Source organism: Mchenga conophoros, linkage group LG13, assembly GCF_057382185.1.
Source record: "Mchenga conophoros isolate Kocher_MC1m ecotype Shallow Benthic linkage group LG13, M_conophoros_male_GT1.1, whole genome shotgun sequence".
Taxonomy (NCBI): Eukaryota; Metazoa; Chordata; class Actinopteri; order Cichliformes; family Cichlidae; genus Mchenga; species Mchenga conophoros.
The window spans coordinates 23,929,168-23,946,638 of record NC_140538.1 but is presented as its reverse complement, the minus strand read 5'-3'; the positions used below and the strand labels follow the sequence as shown (position 1 = coordinate 23,946,638).

General features: G+C 40.4%; 1 protein-coding gene across 3 annotated transcripts in view; it reads right to left on the bottom strand.

The window, feature by feature from the left end:
• Positions 1-4,371: 4,371 nt before the first annotated feature.
• disc1 (DISC1 scaffold protein) overlaps positions 4,372-17,471 on the bottom strand; it is a 54,358-nt gene continuing 41,258 nt past the window's right edge. For 2 of the 3 annotated variants that reach the window (XM_085297340.1, XM_085297341.1), the window contains exons 14-15: positions 12,371-12,493; positions 4,372-9,450 (exon numbers count right to left, since the gene is read on the bottom strand). In XM_085297340.1, coding sequence (XP_085153466.1) covers positions 9,262-9,450; positions 12,371-12,493 — 312 coding nt within the window. In that variant the 3' untranslated portion in view covers positions 4,372-9,261. Of the gene's footprint in view, positions 9,451-12,370; positions 12,494-17,471 lie in introns of those variants that run through there. The other variant, XR_014894867.1, reaches the window with a different exon arrangement.

The following is a 17,471-nucleotide window of genomic DNA, read 5'->3' as shown; positions in this document are numbered from 1 at the left end:
CAGCGTCAGATCAGTGACACAGTGACCTCTTTCATGTGGAATCCAAACGCTGGAAAAATAAACCGAGTTAGAAGTCAAACCAGTGCCAGTGTGGTAATCTGTTTATATAGAAACATAATTCCCCAGTTGTGATGTATGGTCCAGCGTTGGTCTTTAAAATATCGGTCCAACTGTCACGGCCCCAAGATTTGTTACTAAGGTTTGATGTTATTCAGTTTGGGGTCTTAGTGAATACACTTGAGTCCTGGTTCATCTTTGATGCTTATATTTGTTCCAGAAGTGGTGATTTCTTTGTGTTTGATCTTTAGATTTCTTTATTCCGGGATAATACGAGTCTTTGTTCTGGTTTTATTGATTCTTTGGTGTCTGTGTTTACTTTGTTCATTCGAGTGATGGGTTTTAGTTTTGTTATCTTGTGTTCTGGCTCAGCTCTGTTATCAGTAGTTTTAGCAGTAGTCTCCTTGTGCCTTCTTTTCTCTTGTTTCCATGTTCGTACCTTATCTGAGCACCTTGGTCCCTCTGTGTTCCCTTGTTTAATGTCAGTTTTGTGTGTGTTAGTCTCTATTGGTTTCTTTTTGTTTTACTTTGAATGTTAGAGGAGGTTCCACCTGTTGTTAATGACTTTAAACATTCCTGTGTCATTTTCCCTTCATGTTCTGCTATCCTGTTTGTGGTCCTGTGGTCCTCCCTGTGGATCTTTATGCTTTATGGATAGCCTTTTTGAGCTTTGCTTTTCTGTTCATGTACAGTTTTTGTTATTCCTGTCTGCCTGTGTCCACTCTATGCCATACATAACGATGGAGTTAAATGTTTGATTACAAAGTGAAAAATGGCACTTTATTTTCTAAAATAAGCAAAAATTTTATTTTTACAGTTAGAGTGCATAATATTTTCCACGGATCTCCACAGAGCAGTGAGTGCCCAATACCGAAGAAGCAAATTATACTGCAGAGTGAGAAATTGTCCACCCTGAAATGTGTCCCTACCAGAGTCTGCAACCTGGGTCACTTAATTATTATAGGCATACAGATGCTTAATATCAGGGTTATTTATACATAAAGAGCAATAGCATTCATTTTGAATCCTCTTTGTATCCATCAGACTAATGTAAATCCAATGTTTGCTCAGATTCCAGCTCTGCTTGGGCATCTACTAGCTTCTGCAAAATATCTTTGCTATTTAGCTGCTAAATATTAAACCACTCTATTTTGAGTTTAAGGCAAGGGAGCTTTTTGTCAGTGAAATTGAAAATAGTTGGCAGCAGTGCTGATTAGAGATCTGAGAGTGAATGAAAACCAGCCAAAGCAAATTTAATTGAAGTTCAGAAAAAAAATGTGCAAAATCTTTCAGAATCATTCAAACATAAAAAATGCACCTAACCTGAAGAATGAATTACATTTATGTCTGCACATAAGAAACAACTCAGCAGAGAATCAATTTTAAATTGTACCTTTGCTACCAGCCTGTCATACAACCCATAATCTATTCAGATTTATTTAGTTGAATCTACAGAAACTATCACAAATAACAGTTTGGCAGGCTTAAAATAGAATTTTTGCAACGCCAAGTTGATTCCTAAAGAGCTATTTGCCAAAAACCAGGCATGTCTCAGCATGGTGTGCAGTGTTTCCTTAAACAAGTGAGGAAACTGGGCAGGCAGGTGGAGAACAAAAGAAGAAATCTAAGGCCTAAAATGCTATTTACAGCAGATGAACATTCTCTGAAAGTCGTGTCCTGAAGAAACAGGGAAAATAATCCAGCAGTGACACAAAAGATGCATTTTGCCCTTTGCCCTACTGCTCCCTGAAGCCTCGTTTTTCAGCATGAAAATGATCTCAAACACACTACTAATGCAGTAAGAGCATACCTGGATTGAAAAACACACAGTGGAACACTATCAGTCATGGAACGGCCTCCCCAGAGTCCAGACCTCAACATTATTGAAGCACTGTGGGATCATCCTGACACAGAACAGAACAAAAGGCAGCCAACATCCAAAGAAGAGCTTTTAATATCCTTCAACAAGCCTGGAGAAGTATTCCTATATATTAATTAAAGAAATTACATTAAAGAGAGTTCAGGCTATGTTAAAGAATAAAGCTGGTCATACCAAACATTGGCTTTCAAGTTCATTAGAATTGCAATAACTCAGTTTGTTTGCAGATGTTTCAATACCTATTTCCAAAATACCAGCATAATACAAAAATGAGGAGTGGCTGGAGACCTTTGCACAGTTTTGTGAGCCTGGGATTCAGAACAATACTAAAGTAGTAAACTTCAAACACTAAACTATATCGTATGCTCATCGTTCTCTGTGGGTTTGTCTAGACAGACAGACAGGCAGCTGCTGAGAACCAGCATCTGACCTCCTCAGCTCCCTCCCCAGGACACGAGCCCCTCTAAGTCTCATTAGGCCGAACTGGCAGCTCGAGCGAAAGGAACGAGGGCCACCTACCCCGCCTCACACGGCAAACCCCCACCCCACCCCATCACTCACAGTAGCTCTCATTACTTCTCTCCCCTCCCGTCGGTCCTCCAGCCCCTCTCTTATAGGCAGTCAGCTCCATCCATCACATCTATCGATCCCGTCTCCCCTTGGTGTGGTACCTGCCTGTTTTTGAGACTAAGTGGGAAGGATGGCAGAGCTAGCGTGATATTTCAGCTTTCCAGTGGCAGTGCTGTCCCCTTGGGATGTTCAAGGTGAGCTGGAGGTTGGGTTTCATAGAGGAAGTGTTTCTTCATAGATCTAAATGAAGGAGCTCTCCCAAGAGGAATGAACAAAAAACATGTTTTTCCTCTGCAGAAATCAAAGTAATAATCAGTCTGCTGCTGCTTCTCCTATTCACGGTGTTTCCTAAAAATGGCTCTGCAGCCCCTCATGATGCCACACATCATAGCACAATATATGTTTAGCAGCACAAACATATCTTTGTTCAAATCAAAGCAAAGTATTGTTTTGGATTCAACGGTGATGTTCCACAGCAGCATGTGGATGCGGTAAATCTTTGGAAATAGATCCAATATAGTCAGAGTCGGTTCTGACTTTGATCTTATTACCTTGATGGTTTTTGGGCAGAGAAGCAAGCTTAAGCTTTTAAAGCGATTGCCTGAGAGAAAACCATTTTAGAGCATGCTATACTTCAATCTGGGATTAGATTCATAGTATGTGACATCATTCTGTTCACCAAAATCCATCTGAAAATATTTTTACACGTTGCTTCGAGGTACATTGTGATAAATTTAAAAGAAGGGAGCGTGTTTCGTTTATATAGCGTAAAGAATGTTACATAGTTGAGGGAATCTGGCGGCCTAATGGTGCATTCAGCACGAAATCTTCACTCTGATTTTTGGCTCTGAGACCTTTATTGCTTTTCACGCCACTCTCTCTCGCTCCCTCGCTCTCTCTCTCTCCTCCTGCCAGTGTGGTTTCACTAATTATATGCTGAGCTCCAGCATGAATTTTACATATATTGAGGTCACGAGTTTAAGTCCCCCACAACACACACTCTACTCTTCCTGTGGGCTGCTACAGCACGCTTATTTTAAAACCTCTTCTCACGGTTTTGATCAAAACCCATAGGCTGCACTGGTAATTTTTTTTAACATGCAGGTTACTCCAAAAGAATTCGGTAGCAGTCCTTTAAAATGTGAACCAGATGCTATGATACCATGTGTAACTGCTATAGCCAAGGATGTGTCCAAGCAGCTTGTTGCAGAAGGGAGTTTGCTTTTTAACATGCGTTTAATCATGCGATGGAAAAATGTTCACCAAAAGTAACCCATAAAAAGTCAGTGGTAGCATTTTTTGAGACAGTCCACAACTAAGGATGTAATTCCCTGAGAATTAAATGGAATTTTAATGGTATTTTATATGAAATTGTAGTGTAATTATATTTACCTACAAATCCTTACTGGTAGATGCACTGAAGGAGTAACGTTTCAACTTTTAATTTAATGTTGTAAGCACTGCTGCCTTAACCTTGTCTTATTATACATTTATTATGTATTATATGTGTGTGTCGTGGGTGCTACACTAGTCAATAGTCCTCTTTCATTGCATATAAAGACTGGTCTCGCTTTCCTACAAGAATATTGAAATCATTATAGTCTGTGAAGGTTCTCAGTCATCCAGATCATCGTAGTCTAAGGAGCTTGAAAAGAAAAGCGTCTGGACTTCTTTAAGTTTCTTGAAGACGTTTCACCTCTCATCCGAGAAGCTCCTTCAGTTCTGTCAAAAGTCTTCGAGCTGTAAATTGTTGGTGCATTATAGATGATTTTTTTCCTTTCACAAACACTGTTCAATCATCAGCGAACACTTCTGAAGTGACCGTGAGAAAACCACCAAAAATAACACGAATGAAGAAACACCGATAGAATAATTGTTTTTTTTATTTATATAAAAGCCCAAAACTGAACACAAAAAAGGTGTGAAAGCGGGTGCAGGTCACAATCAGCCAGGGTTTCAGGTGAGCTCATTGTGAAACCTGGCCCCACCCTATCATGTGATTTCCTGAGGTCAAATGGCCCAGGATGTGAGTGGGCGTCAAGGCGTCTGGGAAGGGATTTTAAAACTGGATTATAGACAGTTGGTGTTGTAAGCCACCGCCTCTGTTCAAAGATGGTCGCTCACAGTGGACATAAATGGCTTCTTTCACTCCTCTTTCAAACCATCTGTCCTCTCTGTCCAAAATGTGAACATTGGCATTGGCGTCCTAGTGACCTTTGTCCTTTAGATGCAGATGAACAGCCGAGTCTTGTCCCGTGGAGGTGGCTCTTCTACGTTGTGCCATGCGTTTATGACCCATTTGACTCTAGAACTGAAGAAGCTTCTCAGATGAGAGGCGAAACGGCTTCAAGCAACTTAAAGAAGTCCAGAGGCTTTTCTTTCCAAGCTTCTTAAACTGCAATGACCTGGATGACTGAGAACCTTCACAGACATTTGTAGGTAAATTTAATTACAAATAAAATAGAGTGAAATTCCATTAATTACAGGATAATTACACACTTTTTTATATATTATAATGTATTATAAAGTGCTATCAATGAAAATAAATTGAAATAGGGCTCTCTGACTAAGAGGTTGAAGGTTATGCCGTCCATCTCCCAACATGGACATTTTGATCTTCTTCACAGTGAAATTTGACACTACTGGAGCATCACTGTGAGGTCAAATTACTCCAGGGGATACCACTTGCATGACTGGGAGCTGACTGATAAGCGTCAGTTGTTCTGTTTCACGGTTCAGATATTTGAACACTGGATGACCTTCAACTATTGTCATTCAGTGCTCTCATCTGTGTTCCAGGTAAAAACATGTATGTTTGCACTCTCACTGTAAAGTTGCTCAAATTGGGATTTAGGTTAAAGCTCTGCTGTGCAGAAACATAAAGTAAATCTTTACAGCTGCGAGTGGGTGTCTGAATCCTTAAATTATGAGTCTAAAAATACGCAAATCTTCCCGTAATATAACACTCCCCATATGTATGCTTTTAGGACACAACATGCAGTTTCCTCAGGTTGTTAAACCACCCTCAAAAATGTGGTCGTGACCTCAATTTCTTTCCTGTAATTAGAGTTTAGTTTTTTTAATCCGTTGCTATCATTCTTTATGCTACCTGTGTGTTACTGCTTATTGAAAACAACTTAGACTGTTTGGTTTTCACTGGAAATTAAGTTAGCTGGAATGGGGTCTGCCGGAGCTGATTGTTGTCACAGCTGTGCAATAAACTCTTCATTGGATTCTTGTCGCCATAATAATATCATCATGCAACATTCACCAGTCCCATAGGTCAAACTCACATGTGTATTAAGGATATCAATTATACCACGCTTGGATCACTGAAGATTGTCTTTTCATACAAGATGTTGCATTTGGTGCCATTCTCTTGTTTATATGAGTGCAGTTTTATTGCGTTCGGCACTTGTTGGACACCCACTCATGTTCTCCCAGACTTCTGTGCCCCTTCATATGAATGTATATGTGATACATCAAAATGCAGAAGAAACTATGCGTGTCTCTGGGTATATTTGTCCAGTACTGTAAGTGATGGGAAACAGGCTGTTTCTGGGGAGATTGCAGCTCCCTGTGGGAAAGTGTTTATAATTAAGTGTGATTTTCTGCATCCACACCAGACCACAGGAAAAAGAATAAGGCAGGCTATTTTCTGTAGTTGCTGCTCAGCTTTTCATTTGTTCCCATCTTTTTTCACTGGTTTAAGAGAGAAATATGCAGATTTTGAGTTGGGAGGACTTGCAATTAACTGATTTAAAATGCTTATTAATTCCACAGGAAATTTTCTTCATGTTAAATTGCTCATTTGAATTTATTCAACAGTTGAGTGAAGTGCAGGGTGAATTAGAATGAGCTCCTCAAACGACTGGAAAGACTGAAATAAAGGGCCATTTGCAGACAGAGCTGAGTTCTGGGTCCATGTCCGCGCGGCCTCTCAGTAGAGCTACATTCACTGGCTCAGTGACCAGAACTGACACGCAGTCGCTCACACAGAACACCGGTGTCAGTTTCAGAGGAGGATGCCGAGATCGCGTAGGATATGAAAGACGCGAACACACCGAAAACATCGGTTTGAATTCATTAGTGGTGTCTGTGACGCCAACTGAAGCGGCGCGAGAGAGGAAAGAAAAATCAGCACGATCTCTGATTCTCCCATGGTTCAGAGAGTTTGTACCTGTACCTGTCAGACAACTTAACAATTCAGCAGGGAATCTAGTAAACAAATCCAGAACCCAGAACCCAAATCCCCTGATACAAACACATTCCTAAAATCATTCATTCATTTATTTTTGGGCATGGAATATTCTTCATAAAATCAGTGAAATATTCAAACAAGGGATGGAATATCAGCTGCATTTGCATGTCATTTTCACATGCTAATGAATTTTTTGGTGACAGTACATGGAAATAATATTAAAAGAGTGTGGTAAGAGTTTGATATTAGAAAGGTAATATATAAAATATTATGTACTTACCAAAGTAATAAGCTTGGGAATATCCAAGTAGATAGCTGGTAATATTAAACTTAGATTTATGTTGTCAAATTCACTCCAATAGCACCAATTTTTATATCTTTATTATCCATCAATTTATGCGTCCATCTTCTGTCAATTTAGAATAACGAACTAACCTAAACCAGAGTATCACACGGCATGGCTCAGCCAAAGGCTGGATTCAAACCTAGGACCTTCTTCCTGTGAGGCAAAGGTGATCACTATAGTGCTGCTCCAGTACTTTAGTAATTTCCTGGTATTACTCTGTTATTAACTCATTCTCATGGCTTATTTAGCCCCATTATTCCCATCTTATTACCACAATGTAATCTTAATTGCCACCCATTTGTCTTCTTGTCACACTGCAGTTATGCAGACTTCTCCATGCATGACTAAACTCGCGAAAGAAACTATAAAGCTTGAGAAGGAATGAAACTAAGAGGGATGGATCTGACTGGACTGTGCAGGAAAAAGGTGGAACGATTTTAATAATATATTATAATAACGAGGTATGGTACAATATCCTAGCAACCAAACTGTAAGAAAGGGATCCAGCGCTGCGTGATGCTTCATTTTACATTGAGAAACATCTCACCCTGCCTGCTTCAAACCATCTGGGTTTTTCTCTGTGACCATTTTATGAGCAGAGCTGCCACGTGGGGCACAGTATGATGCAAGCATAGATTCAATTATGAGGTTGGGGTGTTTGGCAGGAAGGTGTGCATGTGTGTGTGTGTGTGTGTGTACTGGGCTCTGTCTGAAGCTGATAGATGTGGAGATTTCTAGCTTGGCAAGTGGTTTGGCAAACTGGCAGTAATGTGAGAACGGCCCATTGTGCTTCTGCAGAAAAACCCCTGAACGCTCAGCTGTGTTTACAGCCCAGAGCGTGGCACGGCAGAATCCCCCAACAGCCCCCGCTCCAAAAAACACAGAATCAGAAAAAAAAGTGCCGTTCCCATCCCATTTTTCCCTCAACATGCCCTCCGTGAGGCTGCCTACCAATTAGCCACCGCTGCTGCTGAGGTGAGATAACAACAGAAACCCATGTATCCCCCAAAGACCTCACTAGGACCTTTATTACCGTATTGATATCTTCTGCCTGTCACCGCTGCCCTCACTTGCTTGGCAGCGTGCCAGCAAATTTTCTATGAGCGGGGAAAAAAAAAAACAATCCATAAAGAGGCTGTAACTCAATGCAAGTAGAAAACAGCAGGAGGCAACATTAGACTGAACGGTACATGCTGTAATTAGTGAGAAACTGGAAGGAATAAATATAAAATAAGGTACAGCTGCTTAGTAAATTTAAAAAAACAAAACAGAACTCAATAATAGGTGAAAGCACAAATATGAATAAAAAAAAACACAACCAGTGGCAAACAGAGGGGGAAAAAAACCAACAAAAACAGCAGTTTCTAATCCTTTTATGTGCCCACCGATGTTTTATCTCTCAATAATTCCTACGTAGATGTAATTTGTCCTTTATGTCACAAAAATGTTAAAAACCTAAAGTACGCAATGTCGTTTGAAAACAACGGAAAAATCTAAATATTGCATTTTCCACCCACAGATAATAAAGTGTTCAAGTTAGCTCACATTTTTGTAGCACCACAAACGAGTTACTTCATGGACGCAGTTACAAGAAAGTCCAGTCGTTCAGAACACACACAAAAGTGGCTGGCAGACCAAAATAATAATAATAATAACAATAACAATAACAATTAATAGGCATACATTTTATGTTATTTTATGTGCAAAACTGTTAGCAGTGAAAACAAATTTTAACGTTTTCCGATTGTCCGCTTGGTGTCTGGTCAAAACTCAAACCAAACCTTCATTTGCAGCCATGGGTTACACAGACTTTAAATCTTGCTTATAAAATGGGACTGTAACAAAAGTGGTGACATTTAAATGCTTAAAAAGTGAAAAATAAATTTGACCTTCTTAAAAAACTGTATCTGAAAACGGTTAAAAAGAAACATCTCAATGTGAACTAGTCATCAAAGGCACTCTTTTTAAGGGAGAAAGTGTCTCGTGTGTTGTATTTATATCACGTTTCTTCATTTTGAAGCAGGTGAAAAGTTACAGACCTGATCTGATGGAAACTTTCAGCAGTACCACGGCGGCTGCTTGTCGAGTGTTTCGAGTGAGGCTTTACAGTAGATGGATATGGGGTCACTTCTACTGTAAAAGCCGAGGTCAACCTATCAGGTAGCCATTCTGTGTTTAAGTGCTCATAAAACACTGCAAACATCTATTTCAAATGTCCCAGCTGTCACTGAAGTACTGGTCCTCCTCCTCCTCCTCCTCTTCCTCCTCCTCAATCCCATTTTTCATGAGGTCATCCAACTCATTCACTTCCTCCTCGTCCTCTTCTTCCACCTTGAGCTGTGCAAGCATGGTTTGTAAAGTGGATTTTACTTCCTGAACCTCCTTCTCTAAAGACTGTGCGAAGGGAGTTAAGGAAGAATGCTGCTGCAGACACACACACATTAACATGTAAGTAAAACGCATGCCAACAGACAAATATGTCACATGTGCCCTGATGTGTGCCCCCTGACGGTTAATGGTAATAGCAGCGGACAGCCATAACGTGATGAAGTCATCAATCTCCGATTTTGGCCCACGAGCGGATTATCGGGACAGATCATCGAGTCATACTCAATTTAACCCCATCCAATTATTCGCTATTCATGAGCTCGTCTCAACCGTGAGGCTGGGTGGCAATGTGGGGACCCAAGCAAACAGACTGCCCAGCTAAATTATTCATAAACCATCAATGAAACGGGATAGAGGCTGTCAACAGGAGGGGGATTGTTTAACCTGCTTAGAAACTCAAATTAATCGTGTGAGTGTCCAGCTTAAGTGGCAAATCAAAGGGATGGCTTTGATGGCAGATGGGGCCTGATGGCTCGTTTTGCTGTCTGAATGGACACAGATTGTCCTCATTCATAATTAAACAGCTATTAAAGAGCTTTTCATGAATACTGCAGAGGGTTCGACAAATGGGAAGAAACTGCTCAGAATGATCTTAAAAACCCTTAAAACTAACCACAAACACCGACAGGATTTTGCCCACCCTCGTCTTCATTTTCTTCAATCCCAGTCTCCGCGGTTGTCCATACACCTCCTGTTATTGAGAGCAGGGACTCAATTAAGACCCTTAGACACTGCCGTTTTGATCGTACTGTCACTATGGCAACAGTCCCAGCATCGCTAGTTCAGTTTCTGTTCAATTTTCCTTGCAAACCGACAATATTGTCCTCAAGTGTCCACTGCAGTTCTGCACGAGTGCAGTGACTTCAAATATCAGAAATAAGTGACACATAAGGACATGAGAGCAGAGAGGTGGAAAGAGGTGCGCCGGTCTCTGTCTATCTCCGACTGCCAGACTGCATTGAAATCATGCAAACAGGGTCTGTGCTGGCCCCTGACAGTACAGTGGGGGATGCTCTAAAAAGATATAAAAGCAGACTAACCACAGATCAACAAAAAGAGCCGGGGAGGGGGGCACTGCAGAACACACTGGTTCTAGAGATCGCCAAATTAAATACACAATTAAATACTGTCCAGCACAGAAAAATTGGACGTGACAGAAACTAAGCAACAGCAGGTAAAGGTGGCAAATTTTCACCACGCCAATGTTGAAATATTACCTTTTGATTCTGTCTTAATACGCCCACCATGCAGAGGGGAAAAGTGGAGCGAGAAAAATACACTAATCTATTTCCAATCAGCCTTCTAATTAGCACAGAAAATGATGTATTTTTGACCTGTAATCAGCTTCAACAGTTTGATTTGAGTCATTATCATGGATATTGTAATTTCCTGCAAACCACATCCAGCAAGTGGAAGTGGGCAAATGGAGAAAGGGAGGGGCGGTGAGGACGGGTGAAGAGAGGGAGGGTCAGCTTGGAGAATAGACGTTAAGATATGACGGGGAGTCATTACAGTGACATTCTTCTATCTGCTGCGGCACTGCCCCTGTCGACCAGCTTTAATCTCAGCCCATGGTGACTGGCAGCCCGCATCAGCGGCCCTCTAATAACCTCACATGGACATTTACCGTTTCATTTTGCAGCTGGCACTTCCAACCTGTCGAGAAAAATCCTGTGCACCCAGTTTACATTTGAAGTTGAATGGACAAATAATGTCAGATTAGACAGGCTGATTTTTTCTTCCTTTTTCATTGAATGGTAACGTCACAAAACGCAAACATCAGTCAGTCAGCAGTTAAGCAAGGTAGTTTGAATGTGTACTTTGGAGAGTTGGAAGGTCTTGAGGAAAACTAGGTGTTTCAGATAAATGGACAGACACACATAACTGACCCCAAGGTGTGAATTATCAGGTCAGTCATGCAAGAGTAATATAGGACAGCGAACTCATTGCAACTAGGAAAACTTGGTGGTTCAAATCAGGCTGACTGCAATCACTCTCAGACTGATTGGTAAAGGTTTACAAATAATGTCAATCTAACAGAGGAACTTAGTCAGCATGTCACAATCAATCTGAGCCACTCTAAACTAGCGGTCCCCAACCTTTTTTGCGCTGGTTTATGTCTGACAATATTTTCACGGACCGGCCTTTAAGGTGTCGCACATAAATACAACAAAATAAAACCAGTACCGGTACCAAAAAAAGAAGATTTATTTATAACACACCGGAAAAGACCCAGGGAAACAGAGTTAACGATAAAAACGATTATAAAAAAATAACGCTGAAAACCGATAAAAACCCTGAAAACCACAAATTTCACACCGGAGCCTCAACTTTTGCAGCCCGGTACCAAACAAGTCACGGATCGGTACCGGTCCGTTCCCGGGGGTTGGGGACCGCTGCTCTAAATCAATGAGTGCAACTAATTTATAAAACCGGACTCAACTCAAATATTCTTATATAAAAGCAGGGCTAGCCAGCACCCATGTAATTTGCAATTATATTGCTGTCCTGGAGCAACTATATCACTATTTGTGCTGCAATTTTCTGTTTCATATCTGTGAGACTCTGGCTGGACTCTAAATGTAGTAATTAATGTTGGCAACAGATTTGTGAATTGCACTGATCTTTCACAATTAATTGCCCTATTATCAGAAACAGACTGTAAGTGCCAACTTGACCCCATTCAGTTGCAAACTAATAGCACACTGACTCTGTCTTATTGCCATTTGATGCACCAATGTTGCTCTGTAGACAGCAACTGACTATAAGTTGTAAGAGACCTGGATCTTTTCCAAACAACCATTTCAAAGACACTGGAAGTTCAACACCCACAGCAGCAATGATTATGTTTGTGCCACAGGCTCCAGCCACTGTTTTCCCCACTGTGACTGTAGCATGATGTATATTTACAGTTAATTTAAAGGATATGGGTGAGGGCCTGATCCCGATTCAGTATGGCCATCTGCAGTTCATCTTCCAAGGACATCAGCCTGTTACTGATCTGCTCACAGCGCTCCGTCAGTTCGGTAGCCCCAGTGTCGCTGCACCCATCCTGGGTAAGAGAAGACATGAAGGGTCAACAAGGGAAGTTGTTCAAATATAAGCCTCTGATACTGACAATGATCAAAACTTGTGCTAATCTGATGTAGTTCAACCAAAGAAAAGCAAAGAGTTGGGAAATTCACAGAAGATTTCTGTCTCCTAGAAAGTAACATGCACCAAGCTACAAAAACATTGGCTACAGCTCCCATAATGCAACTGGGCAGTTTTTTTATTAGCCCCTCCTTGCCTGATAAAAATGACAAACCGTGTTTGCATGTGTATAATGCAGCATTAAAACTGCGACAAACAATAAACCTCAAAGTTATCATCGTGCTTCATGTTGCCCTGGGTTAGATGAACTGTTTGCAGGCTCACACACTGACATGTTTATATATTTATATTTACCAACTACAGTATGCTCTTCATTCAGATGACTCTGTTTATTAACAGATTTTTTTTTATTATAGCAGCTAACGTTTTTTTGCCATTCTAACCACTTGCAAGTCTCAGTTAATGTGCAACAAAAAGCGTTTATTCGCAAACACACACCTAGAGGGGCAGTGTTTACAACATTAAGAGATATCTGCATATTACATGATGCTACAAGGCTGGGTGCATTTTGAAGAATGGCAGGGATGTCAGGTTGGTGGAAGTTCAGAGTGCAGTAGGGCAGAGCATTCGGGGAGCAACGCTGGCCATAATTAGAACAGCCCCCTTTGCAGACATTGTGTCCTAGTTTCTTCTCTCTTATCAAGCATAGAGAACACAAACGCACACCCAAGAGTACACGCACACTCACTTCAAGCAAACAGACACACACACGCACACAGACTCAGTGTTCTCCTTAAACAACACAAAGAGTCTAATCTGACTCATAGCTGCAGGTTAAAAGAAAAAGAAAAAAAAATCAACTCCCTGCAGCTCAGAGGTGTCAGAACAATCACTGAAAAGTCGCGTCTCTGGTCTCTGCCCTGGAATAGCTCTCCCACTCTGGATGATGTAACACCAGAAAAGAAACGTACCACAACAGCAAGTGTTGGGGGCGGCAATATGTGCGAGACATCCTGACACAATTAAGGAATTAAGCGAGATTTTTTCAATGCAGAGAGGCCCACAGGAAACAGCATTCAGAGGAAAGATATTTTAGCGCTTGAGGAACTTTGAATGAACAAACGATCACTGTCACAAGTCTCTCCTCTGGCTTCACTTCACCTCGTCCTGGATCTTTTCCCCTCAACAGATTCAGTGAGCTGTTTGTTTATCCAGGTTAGGGGCTTCTCCAGCAGATAAGGGCCCTGGGTTTGTGTAGCTAATTGATTCTTTACTTTCCAGCCTTCAGTCAGCTTTTGTAAAGTCAATACAACCACAGAACAGAAAACAAAAGCTCCCCGTGCAGAATGACACTCTTTAAAAGACACGCCTGACAGGTTGTTTAAAAGCCATTAAAACAAAAACAAAATCTTTAAAAAAAATAAAATAAAATCACAAATTGTAATGTTGCTCCAGGTGGTGATCAAAACAGCTTTCTTCGCTATCTCTGCCTTTGACAAACAAGGCGACAGATTTCACCGACATGTCAATTTGCATAATAGAATCGCAGGCTTGCGTGTATTGGCGTGTTGATTTCTGTTGTACATTAGCGCTAATGTTATTAAACCAAAGTAAACAAAGCAGACTGGGGGAGCGTGGTGTTGAGGAAATTATTTAGGAATTCAATATTCAAACTCATGTATGCAGTTGTATGATTATTTAAGCAATAATGAGTGAGAGGCAGCAGGTAATTGTGCATGCTCCCATGGGTGCTGTTCTACCCACTTTGCACCAGGCGGACAATACAAAGCAATATTATTGCACTGGCATAGCACTCAAGGCAGTATTTGCTTAAAAAATACAGTGGCTAATTTATTTTAAATAAGAAACTTGGAGTGCCTGACTTTTTTATAAAAAAAATAATAATAATAAAAACTAAATGAATATAAATGAAAGGCCAGTAATACGGCGGTTCATGCCAAACAAGTTCAGCAGGAGGTAAAAGTCTGTATTTTGCAGCATATTGTAAACAGCAGATCAAACGTAAATCAAGATTTTAGCCTCGTTAATGCGTTAAGTACTTTTTTTATGTACTGGAAAACACATCAAAAATACATCAAACAAATTTCGTATAAGAACCTTTAGTGTGTTGTCTTGTCTTTTGGTCCCTGCATTCACACGGGTTCTATTTCTCTCCTACCTTTTGGTAGCCAGCTGTCTGCAGTGGAAGTTACAGAAATCTTATTTCAAATTTGGAGGTGAAACGTTCAAGGACATCGTCACAGTAAAATGCCAAAAAAATAGGTGTCTCTCAGTGAACAGCAGCCTGCAAGTTACGCACATCCACGACACCGCTGCTGAAGGAAAGCTATTAGCTCATACTTGAAGTACTTTCTAAGTTACTTTTCTTAACAATGATCAATTTCTGGTATATTCAAGTTGCAGCTCCCTTGTAATGTGAAAGGTTGCTTCTTAGGTTTCAACACTAATCCTTACCAGCAAATACGTCTGCAAAGGAACATTGTATACAAATATGTGCAGTAATAAGAGAATTCAGTACTGCAGTTATTTTATTACATATTCTCAAGGCAGTATGTAGGTTGAGCCCCAAAAAGTCGGCATGCATCATATGTTCAAATGCTTCCCAGACGTGCCATAAATGCACACAGCTGTCCCAAAATCCAAACCATAAAGAAATTCGACAAAGCTGTAAATCATTTCCTTATTTTGCGGTTTACGTTGAAGTTCAAATCGAGGATCAGAATGGGGTAGAGAGGTGTTTCAAGTGACTTTGAATGTGGCAGTAGAAACTTGGGCTCTATTTTACTTTTTCCTAAAAGCAAAGTTTACAATGTCTGTAATGTTTAACACCAAGCTGACGGTAACTTTGGGGATGTCACTCAAATAAGCTTTGCCAAAACAAAGAAAAATCTTTTCTTTCCTTTTCCCCTCATCTTTCTAGAGCTGTAACTGTCATTTCTACCTGACCTTAATGATTTTGCTTTTCATTGTGGGACAATAGCTGCCATCAACAAAGAACTACAAAAATCAGCCCTTTTATAGTGCGCAGGATTGAGTATACTTAATTTTGTCGCTATTCAAATGTGAAGTGGAATTTGAATACAGCTTCAGTTTTTGAGCACTTCTGTCCTACACTGCAGGATTCTCCACAATTGTTCAGTTTGGGGGAAAAAAACCCATCAAGCTATGTTTTTTCTTTGTGATGTTTGTTTGGCAATGATCTTCTAAACCTGTAGCTTGACTGACATCCAACAGTACGTGTGCTTCTTCATTTGTGCCTACAAAGTGATACATTTCATTTCAGAGGTGGAAAAGCAATGCAGTGTTAAACATTATAAAACAACCATTAGTATACAGTAGCTCCTGTAATACGAGGTATGATGTAGGAACCTGTTGCAAAGCAGTCAAACAAATCTCAACAGAAACCATTCAACATTCCAGTTTAATGATGTATCTACTGTTGTTCAGAACTATGGGTGAGTGTAACAAGACATATGCAAGGACCTTGAAAGGATAAAAGAACAATTAGTAGAGGTTAGAAGAAAACAGTAGCAACACACATGACCACACAAACTCACACACACCAATCAATCTCCATTGTGGCAGCAGGGCAGCAGCTAAGTGGAAATCATTTACTTAAAGTCATTATGGAAAGGAGAAAGAGGTCAGACGCTCTGCGCGAGGCAGAGAATCGAGCTCCTCCCGATGCTATCACAACACCATCACTGGAAAGATGCCATTAAACAGCTATCACATCATCTGACTCAGTGATGTATCACTGTAATGTCGCTGTACTTTATTGTAATTACCTATTTTAGGGTATCTGGCTTTTTAATAACTACATGTAATGTCATATAAAGTTAGAAAAGGGGAAGGCTTCTCACTTCTACAGCGCCACAGTTAAAATTTCATGTAAATTGATGCTGTCTCTTAAAATAGATTTTAGAAGGTAACTGAGCCAATGTTTGATAGAAGCTTTGGGTGAAATGTTATCACTGGTAATGCAGGTTGTAGCATTGAGAACCTGTTAAACATGACATGCGTCATTTACTGGTTTGAATTCCTGCAAGTGCCACCGTTTACTGAGCCACTGTGTGGCTGTGTGACCTTGTGTAAATTCAAACATAAAGTTACAGTGTGTAAAATCTCACCACTAGATGTCACTCAGATGCAGATTCCAATTAAGTTAATTCTGTTTTCTTACCGTTCCCAATTAAAGCGCGTAATCCTAACTATGGTGGCCACTGTAGGACAAACATGTTATATTCAGCCCAGAGATTAACCTTAAATCTAGACTGTTTTGTACACACTATTGTAAAATATTTAAATAATATCAACATTTGCCAGCAAATCGGGAAATAAAAAATGTTTAAAAAAAAGATATTTTTCAGTTTAATACTTTCCTAAATTTTATATTTTTACCAAGAGTCACCTGAAAATCTATGGACACTGTTGATCTCACAGCAAAATGACTCCAAACCACAGTTTTTGCTCAGTAGGCTTTCTGCCTACTGTTTACCTCAGCTGCCAGTGCTGGATGAGAAACGTCCACATCTACTTAAGGAGGCTGTAAAGCTTTGTGAAAAGGAATCGATGAGTCAGCAAAGCTCACTTCTGTCCAACAACAGCAACAATGAGGTGGGTTTTTGAAGACATGATGTACTTTTGTGTCAGCAAGCGCTGTTGTTTTTGCTGCTGTTAGCCTCTGTTAGCTGCTGTTAGCCGAGGTTAGCTGCTGTTAGCAAAGGTTAGCTGCTGTTAGCCGAGGTTCGCTGCTGTTAGCCGAGGTTCGCTGCTGTTAGCCAAGGTTAGCTGCTGTTAGCCAAGGTTAGTGATATATTTTTTTAAGTGGATCTAACATTCCTGGACTTGGAATGGCAAATAACCTCTTATACAATGTGACAATGTAACCAAACTGTTTACCAAAAGAGAAGTGC